This window comes from Styela clava, chromosome 3 (assembly GCF_964204865.1).
Source record: "Styela clava chromosome 3, kaStyClav1.hap1.2, whole genome shotgun sequence".
Taxonomy (NCBI): domain Eukaryota; kingdom Metazoa; phylum Chordata; class Ascidiacea; order Stolidobranchia; family Styelidae; genus Styela; species Styela clava.
In genome coordinates this window covers 4,827,100-4,837,328 of record NC_135252.1, presented here as the reverse complement: position 1 = coordinate 4,837,328, position 10,229 = coordinate 4,827,100, and the positions used below count along the sequence as shown (strand labels likewise).

The window sequence follows — 10,229 nt, the reverse complement described above, 5'->3', positions numbered from 1 at the left end:
TTCAACGTATATAGTTATTTATAAAATGGTTTACTTTCCCAAATTATAGATACTGATTGATCTTATTTATAGTTATAATAAATCACATTTGTTCACATATTCCAGTGATAATGTTCATTTCAACATGCCACTGTCTCAGTTTTGGTCAACAATCGATTGGTCAAATATAATTACCATGGAAGCTACTGTGAAAGTCTAGTAAAACTTTTAAACAGTACGCTTTTCTGATTAATCAGCGATGCTAATAATGTCCACGAACACAAAGCATGCAATGTAAACATGATTTAACCCAACGCGTAAACCAATCGACTATATAGGCTATCGCACCACCTACTTGAAATGCAGAATATACAATCTAATAGTTAGGAATGTGTATGGATGTATGTTCCAATCGCTATTTGACTCTTGCGTAGAAGACAGTTGGACAGCAATCCAGACAACGGGTTAGATATCAGTGCTGCTACATACTTAGCGTACTGCCTGCCAAGCAGGGGAACAATGTTTAATGTAAAACTTCTTCTCGTGGTTTCAGAAATCTTAGCTCAATGTACCCCGCAACTCAACAAGCATATGTTTCCCCAGGGCTGTAGATCTGTCTAAGGTAATTGATATTTTGGATCGAATTGTTATTTTAAATGTTCGAATCTTCATAAAACAAGTTAATGTTAGATCGAGTTCGGGATTGTATTTTAGGGCTCGATAGAATTCAGTCCCTCCCCAAACGCAAGTCCGCTAAAACGCTGTGAAGTTGAATTTCTAGTATTCCAATTTTGAAAATTAATAACTTTTGATTATCCTTTTGAGAGGGCAGTGCATGCAGAGCGTAGTTTCTAGAAAATTACAAATTTCAAAAAAATCTACACTTCTTATTGATTATGACTATGATGCCGCAAGTTCTAAGCTTATGTCTCCCTTGTATGTTCTACAGCTACAGCACACAAATTAAACTTATTTCCTTACAAAGCCCATCCACAACTTGGGCTCTCAAGGTGATTCAAGCGTATAAATTTTTGATCGTCACATAATATCGACCATAAAAGAATAAATGTAGGCAGTTCGCTTAAAAATGGCAACGAAGCGCGTAAAAGATAAATCGTGTAGGCTTGGTCATAGTCATTCAAGCGACGCCAACTAGAAAAATAAATGGACTGAAATTTAGTAGTTACTTGTTTGAAACAATTTGTTAAATTATAAACAATTTTACGGCATCAAGAAACAAATTATTTGCAGTTCATGTTCAGGAAGAATCCGTGTTTCCCGAACCAAACATCGTGCAGTTGATTTTTAATGATTAATTTGACAAACACTATTTAATTTTGTAATGTTTAGCTTAACCGTGTCTGACGTATATAAATAGTTTCTTTCATATTATGGTTTAATGTGCAATTGAACGGATCAATGACTTGGTGAAAATTCGTAACAAAGAAGTATCCTACACATGTTCGACCACAATTTAGCGTCGTTATAATTTACGCCACCTGTATTCTTTGAGGTAAACCAAACCCGAAGCCAACCTATAGCCAAAAACATTATTGAACACGGAATGGCCATATGGATCGTTTTGCTAAATCGTTGTTGTTTTGTTGGTCTTGTTATTGTCGAGACTACTTTTTCGCGTGGAAAATCGCTTTTCTGCGTTTAAACCTTCAAGTAGTACTTGAAGATGGAAGTAGTAGATGCCAAACAATTTGCCCACCTAGACTGGCTGGTCATGTAAGTGTGACGTTAAAAGTTACATTTTATAAACAATATTTACAGGATTACAAAAGCGAAAGTGGAGAACTATAAGCCTTGTACCAAAACTATATTTAATCGCAATCTCAACAAATTCCTTGAGCTATTTTTTAGCTAAAACATCGAAATTTCGTTTCAATTCGGTTGTGGCAGCATCAGACGGGCCAGACTGAATTACCAACGGGCCGGATTTGGCCCGAGGGTCGTAGTTTGCCCATTTCAGTTCTAGAATGTAAGCAGACCAATGCAATAAAATGCATATCACGAAATTGGTCACAGAGCAATTTCACCTCATACCGTCGTCAAATCAAATATTTCTCAGATTTTTCCTAACCTGGGAATAAACATTTCAAATTGGTATTTCTCAAATGAAATGCGGCTTATTTTACCTATTTAAATTTTTACACCAAGCACAAAATGGTGAGTGCAAAATATATGTCTCACTGTGAAAAAATTTGTCGTCACATGGATATTAAACGGGCGGAATTATCGGCGAAAATAGGTAGTTTCACCTGAAGTTATATGGTCGGTATGGTCGTTTCACCTTCTTTCTCGACTAAAATTTATCGAATTTTACTCACTCCAATATATATATATAGCATGTATAAACCGTACAGTACTAATGAAAGTGCCTCACTAGTTGAAACCAGACTTGGCGTAGTCATTTGACCTTCGCGTCCATTTATTTGAGCATTGCAGTCTTGTTTGTTTGAAATTCTGATTACACAGTGTTAAGATTCCGTCAGTGGATAGTGGTTTTTATCAACGTGAGTCTCGCAGGTGGAAGTGCGACGCAGTTGTTCAAAAAGCAGAGGCAAAGTGGAATTGATTACCACAGAAAACAATTCAACTAAAATTTGTGTGCACCAACTATATCGCCCTCCTGCCCGACATTTCCAGAACACTGCTCGATAACCCAGTTCACACTGGATGGAGTATAATAACGTATAAGAAGATGCTTGATGATAAAACATTTTCATTTCATTGAATTATATACGCTGATTGCGTGTCTCGGCGGTTTTAAATTTTGCCGTTCTCATTAAGCATGTTGTATACTTATGCAACGGTGCAATGTCATTTTATTATTCTTTTTAGCTTTAACTGATTTTCGATGTGAATCCCCTTGATTAAAGATAAAAATTTATACAAACTGGTCAAAATCTTATCATCAAATCGAAACACGTCGTTACAGCTGTCCTGACTTAGAATTAGAACTATTTTCCAGCCGGAAGTAGTTTACAAACAATTCCAGAATTACCGTATTTCCCAGCGAATAAGTCTACCCGGTAAATAAGACGAGGCCCGTTTTTAAGCCTGAAAAATGTTTTTTTTCTGCATATAACCTTCCAATAAGACGCGGGCAGTAAAATCGGAATCTCAAATTATCATGCAACGGCTTCTGAGCGATCGAGGTGTTTGCGCATTCGTTAAAATAACCCATAATGACTTTTTCTTGTAGGGTATAATATTCAATCCATGACAACTAAGGGAATTCGAACTGTCTTTCAATTTTAATCTAATTGTGCTCGACGTAACACGTCAATCTGTAGACATAATAATGTGAGATAAACTGCCTGATTATATTTGGTTTTGATACATATTTTTGCGCTCTTGCGAATTCGTTATCTTCATTATAAAAATCCACGATCTGCTATAAAATCCCGGCTCCAGAAACAAAATGTGTTGCTTCATTAATTTAATAGTGATCAATTTAATCTGCGATTTGTTGCTTTGATTCGTATTTTTGCAAATTAAAAAACATGTCTGAGCTGTTGCTGCAACACTTATTTTCCGATAATAAATAAGGCACAACCGGTGTTAGCAAAACGATATAATTTGCCGACGTTTCGAATTTCTATTCAGAAAAACTTCATCAGGGCATGATATGGTAAGCACAATTTTCCATATCATGCCCTGATGAAGTTTTTCTGAATAGAAATTCGAAACGTCGGCAAATTATATCGTTTTGCTAACACCGGTTGTGCTTTATTTATCATCGATATGAATATACTTGGTGGTAATCATGCGCTATTCAAGTGCCATGGTTGTTTGGGAACAATAAAGTGTTTATCGTGTCCTCGTGGCACAAAACATATGTTGAGAGAAATTTGTGATATAGCGAGAATAAATGCTGACATAAAAGATGTTTATGGCTTAAATAAGAGATCACGCTGACAAAAACAATTGAGAATTTTTACAAATTGCACTCCCACGTGTATCGGTAATAGCCGTTCAGTCGCGATGCACACGCGAATGCGGCAACTTCAAACATGATAACATGATATTCACAGCGTTGAAATTCCAGATTCACAGCGCGAGAACGCCGATTCATTTATATGGCCCGAATTGAATAATAAGTCAACCCCGAAAAAATGAAAATTATAATACTTGCCCAATAAGACTCCCCCCCCCCCCCATCCCTCCCCAAATCAGGCCAAAAATTTGGGTCTAGAAAAGCGACTTATTTGCAGGAAATACGACGCTTTTCAGGCAAACGATACATGAGTAAAGAATAAAGAATAAATATTAGTAATAATACTATACGTAAGCAATACTATAATGTTATTTGGAGCAATGCACGGAATACAGTTTAGCATTTTTTCACACTTTTGCTTTTTGTTAATTATCAAAATGGTGATCTTAAGCTGTAATTTTTACCTCCTTGCCTGATTAATTTATTTCAAAAAAATTTAAAAAACACATTTGTCATTCTATCAACCAAGGCAAGGATAAATAACGATAAATGCGCATTCAATGTGGAGCAACATGCCATTAGTTCCATAAGTTTGATATAACACTTCCGTCTTTTTAACGTGATCGGATTCCTCCAAATTAAATCGGGCTGTTTGTCAGTTTTGAATGCTGGATTTTATCAAATTGAGTTGACTTATACGTTTAGACGTATTGATCACATTCAATATTATTGTTTTAATTTTTATCTCGAACCGGCAAAAATTTGTTCTTAAATACTGCAGTACGAGATTTTTGTTCCCCACAACGTGATGTCGAACTTCCTGGTGTTGAAGTAGATGTATTAATATTGGATGTTGAGAATGCACAAGTTTTCTGTAAGAATACTCCGATGTGTTTGCGCATTTTTGAAGAACTGAGACAGTAAACCACGGGGTTCAAACATTCTGATGCTCTCAAAAACAAGTACTGCGCTATGCAAAACCAGTGGTCAATAGCAGCATCAGCTTTGCGGTGATGTCTTGACCAGGTTTCGTAACCTGTAAAGTCATTTTTAACTGTTTTGATGCAATTTATGATAAAAATTCTGTCATATAACTATGTCTATACATTTTAATAGGTAATTATGATACAGAAGCCTTACTAGTATAGAATATGCGAGTAAGCGTTTGAATCACTGTCTTGTATTAAAATGTCTACTGCCTAAAATGCTTTTTTCCATAACCGCCGTTTGCCGAATTCATTTCCCCCAAGCTGTTCGTCTTCAATAAAGTATCTGTTGTTGTTTTTTTGCTCCAGTGGACCCAAGTGTGACTTCCAGCGTTTCAATGGTTTGCCAACATCTGTGTATAAGCCACATGTTTGCCTTCAAATAAGGAGTCGTAACTTCGTTTTGAGTGAACATACATAATGGAGATTGTCATTATGGTGCCCGTGAATAATGAATTGACAAATAAACACCACAAAAATTATACTTACTAACATATGGTATATATCCTGTAAAAAATAACACTACAATAAGAACTAATTGTAAAACTGCTTGTTTCTTCTTTTTCATCCTTCTATCGAGAGATTGGTCGTTGGTAACCACATACGTAACGGAGTGCACGTGAACCGCATGAGCAATTAAAATGGACATCACAACAATAAGAATCATCGGCACAAAAAAGAAAACAGTAAAGCCGACTACGACGTAGATGTTGTAACTCTTGAGCCTGTGCAAATAAATTATATTCTACTGAAGATTTCGAGCTACTTTTTATATCAACTAAATACCAAACATGAAGGCACTATACCCAATCATCGTTTATGTTGTTTACACTTCACTTTAAACTATAGGCCAAATTTATCAGTATTTGACCGCGTCTGGCGATTAGAAATTAGACCACTCAGCTTTTATACCTGGCACTAGTTTAAAGGATGACCAGAGTGATATGAATGTACATCTAGTTAGTATGAATAAACAACCATTTAATATGAACAGCCAATCCAATATGCGTATGCAAAATAGCTTTCTAAAAATCTTCTTAGATTATATAGTTTATCAGCTCATTTAACGCCGGAAAAACAATCATGCGCCATGGTTATATGTATACTGCTTGTTATTAATTTTTTTACAATGTTTTAGTTTCATCGCGTGACTTGTTTATTATATTTAATGCAATTCTCAATCTGTTTTAACGTAATATAATCAACCAAATTACCAGTCAAGTTTTAATGTACATGCTGGCCAAGAATGCTCCGATTTTTTTCTCTCAACGCCTGGATCAGCTTCGAAAAAAATGAAGTATGGAATGAAGCCACAGCTAAATGCAATCAGCCAGATGCAGGCAATCCAAATCTATCATGAAATAAGATAGTATAAAAATGATATAGCATTATTTGATTCTTGACCTAGTTTATTTTGTGCCTAATGAAAAGTTGAGGGTTCTCCAGTTTAACCCCGTTTAGAAACTACCCTACACAATCGACTGCCCCTGTTATTAATTCCTATCTCGACTATGGACAGTTCTGTAAGTTTACCCGGGAATAAGTGTAAATCAGAACAAAATTGATAACATGTCGTAGAGTCAGAGTTTGTTAAATGAGTCACAGGTAGATTTCAGGATAAATACTATTTACAAAAACTCATGTAACATTTTCTGACTAATGCTATTACTCCAGGAAGCTGGTTTTCAAGTCAATTTTACTTTTTCTACGGATGTGTAATGTTGCCATGTTGTTTTACATTTGAAGCAGGGGACCAAGGGCCAAAAATTGTGCCCACCTAGACCTAGACTTCACGGCCATGTAAGGTGACATAAAAAGTTACATTTTAGAAAAAATATTTACAGTGTCACAAAAGCTAAAGTGAAAAACAATGAGCCAACTGACAAAACTATATTTAACTGCAATTTCATAATATTCCTCGAGCTATTTCATAGCTTAACATCAGAATTTTTAGTTTTGTTGTGGCAACATCAAGCGGGCCAGATTGAATTACTCAACGGGTCGGATTTGGCCTGCGAGCCGTAGTTTGCCGATGTCTGATGAAGTCTGATCAATTCAAATGGTAAACAAAAACGCTATGATTAGTCATCATATTCAATATAGTGAGATAAAAAAGGGTCAAGCCTTCCATGAAAGTAACGATTTCAAAGCATTAAAAACTTTATAATATCTTACATTGACTATTTTGGATGAGACTTTTACAAACGTAGAATGGTGTTGAATAGCAATGTATCGTAGAATAGCAAAACTCAGTACATGCATAGATGTTGACAATGATGTCATGATATCAACCGCCCAAAATAGCTGAAGTAAAACGGAAATAAATGAGTAATACCTAAATATCGTAACATTCACAACAGATGAAACGGACGGTATAAACAAAAAGTGTTTTTATTCTGGCACCTCACATTTCTTTTTATTTTATTTCTACAGTTTTGCATGGGATTGGAATACTTGTCGTGTGGGACTTGCCAAAAGATGGTAGATTCTAATATAGGATGGAAGTTAATGTAAATTTAATAATTGGAAAAACACGTATTTACAAACAAAATTGTAAACCCGGTCTAACTGAGCTGATTCGAAATATGAATTAACTTTTCTTGGATAGTAAGATTTGTCACATTACTCAAATGACAAATTGCTCAAATATTCATATTCTCTCAGTATTCAAATCATAAAAACTTATAATACCTCACAGAAGAAGTTTGGCAGATTCCAAATGTCATAACCCAATGATCTTCGATACCAGAAAAATGGACTGATCATTGCAGACATCAAATCGGAGATGCAAAGAGAACAAATAATAGTCATGAAGTGAGACCTATAAACAAACGTCGATCTTAGAATACAATAGTCGGAAAATTAAATTTGAGTTTATCAAGTTTGTTTTAAATTGTATTGCAGCCTCAGCAAGTGACCATTTTTAACAAAAACATTGGAAATTATGGTGTGAATTTCCTACATATTAATGCATAAGAATAACTCATTATTATAATAATTTGGCGCAGAAAATATTAAATGCCTTTTTCAGATTAAATGAGATGTTATATAAATAAGAACAAAATGATTTTTTTACCGGTATAGCGTATATGGGTAGGAGTACCTACTTTTTTAATTCTCGTGTTCGTTGAATCACAATAACTACCAAGCTGTTTGATAAAATTCCAAATATCATAAGTAAAAACACCAAAATACCGAATCCAATGATGAAGCCATCACCGAAAGACCGTTCATAAAACCTGAAAATAAAAACGTATCACTAAATAATAAAATAGTTCAGCCAAGAAGGAGATGCAGGAAACGGTTCTAGGAAAATTCGCCGCAGGAAATTTCGCCGCATAAGAAAAACCGCCATATGAGGAATCGCCTTATTTAAAAAAGATTCTTTATTTAAGAGCATACCCTAACCCTATAAACATAACTGTTTTGAACACTTGTTTAACAGCAAAATGCACATGCGATTTTTTCTATGCGGCGAAATTTCCTACGGCGAATTTTCCGGATACTGCGGGAAACCAGTGATGAGTGCCATATGTGAAGGAAGAACTATATTGACGGTGTTAAAAAAATAGCTACCCATCGTAAATAGCTTCAGTGAGTGTGGTGAACGAAAGAGAATCAAGGGGACTCAGCAAATAGTATATATATATAATTTAATACTAACTCTGTTGCATAGGTGGTAAAGGTGTCACTTGTTGACAGGAAGGTGTTACTTGTTGACAGTTCGTGTTGGTCCATTAGCAAACAATCGAATCGTTTCAGCTTAGAAATATTGCTTCAGTTTTATTGATGTTCAATGTGCTGATTGAACGGGAGCGAATCAATGAAAAATTCCCTCGACTCTTGGATGAAGTTTTCTATAAAACTGTATGTTAATATAACGACAACAACTTGTTTGGCTTCAGATCCTCGACTTTTCTATTTAAAAAAAAACTATATAAAAACAAAGTATAAGTACGCGGCTTTCTTGTCTTTTCAGCTTGTAGATAATTACACTGGGCTGGGATGAGTTCAGTACTATCTGATTACTTACTATCTGTGCTCCGTTCGGCGGTATTCAGTCTTTACTATGTACATAATAACTCTGATACTGCCCTGTCATAACTTTACGCGATAATTTATAAAATGGTAAAATTAGGCAAAAGCCACGGGAAGCACTGCATTATTCATAACTAAACATACACAGAGAATCAAAAACACATTGTGGTTAAAAGGTCATTTGAATCAGGAAGTAGCAACATCACAACGCTATAGGCTATATATTAATGTTGGTAATTCGTCCCGAAACGGATGAGTTTACTCGATCCATGAAGTTACTAAGAGTTGAGCATAAAGAAATTTCCCTTTAGTATTGTATTTTAGTTTTACAAAAAGTACAAACGGGAATTGTGGCTTTGAACCTTTCACGAGTCAGATCTGATTCGCTATTTCTTCTTCCCCACTTTCCGCATGATAGAACCATAATAATAATTACCAGAACTGTCAGATTTTGACGTTCTGTCTGTAGGCTAATACAGTGGACGACCCTTGTTTTATCTGTTAAATGATGTCATGTGATGTCGTTTCCATATTTGGTATTTTGGTATTGAAGACACTGGGGGCGCTGTGACACTGTCGATCTGTTCTTTTTTGGGTGGCCTGATAGCTGGTGCTGTGGTTGGCAGGGTGCAGTTGTCTGACTGTGATTGTTAAATTGTTATGACAGTTTATTTATTACAACCAAAATTATGGCTTTAAGAAACTAAAAACGCATCTTAACCTAAACACAAGAACATGCAACATAATTACATTGAGTCACTAAGTATAGCCAAACTTAATCGGACTACCGTCTAATACTCGTAACGGCACGTAACTAATGCAGTAAGGCAAATGCAGTCCGTTGTCGCTTGACGATAATCAGTGATCACAACACAAAGAACGATAATGTACTAATGACGGAATATAAACAAAGTGTAGCACACTGCAACAGGAATAACTGAACTTAATTCTCATAACATTCTCCCCGTCTATATTTCAAAACCATAGCGTTCTGGTGGAACACCAATGTTAGTTCGAGTTGAACGACGTGTGGCAATCCTTTCATTATTAGCATTGTCAGAGCTAATTGGAATTTCAATTTTGAACTCTTCATTTCGGTCGACGTTGCATCCATCATTTAGTGGTGACGCATTAGTACGTGTTTCACTATCTTCAGGAGAAAAGTCTTGAGACTCTCTATCGTGACTTGAAGATCGTTGGGAGACTGGACAAGGGGACAAGTCTCTTAACGATACCGTACTCTCCCGCCCATCAGAAAAACGAACTCGAGCATATGC

General features: G+C 35.7%; 1 protein-coding gene across 1 annotated transcript; it reads right to left on the bottom strand.

Moving 5' to 3' along the window:
- Positions 1 to 4,169: 4,169 nt before the first annotated feature.
- On the bottom strand, positions 4,170 to 9,001 carry LOC120343111 (QRFP-like peptide receptor). Its single transcript, XM_039412223.2, has 7 exons — positions 8,579 to 9,001; positions 8,022 to 8,153; positions 7,606 to 7,735; positions 7,090 to 7,218; positions 6,129 to 6,265; positions 5,404 to 5,639; positions 4,170 to 4,964 (listed from the first exon to the last, which is right to left on the bottom strand). Exons 1-7 carry the CDS (start codon positions 8,650 to 8,652, stop codon positions 4,663 to 4,665), a joined length of 1,140 nt encoding a protein of 379 aa, XP_039268157.2. The 5' UTR covers positions 8,653 to 9,001; the 3' UTR covers positions 4,170 to 4,662.
- Positions 9,002 to 10,229: the final 1,228 nt, after the last annotated feature.

Bases quoted from the DNA above. Each gene is read 5' to 3' on its own strand.
- LOC120343111 (XM_039412223.2), bottom strand. From the start codon at position 8,652: ATGGACCAACACGAACTGTCAACAAGTAACACCTTCCTGTCAACAAGT. The intron at 6,266-7,089 runs GTAAGATATTAT...ATTTCATGATAG, and splicing joins TCTCATCCAAAATAGTCAAT to ATTTGGATTGCCTGCATCTG. The intron at 4,965-5,403 runs GTAAGTATAATT...ATGACTTTACAG, and splicing joins AGGATATATACCATATGTTA to GTTACGAAACCTGGTCAAGA.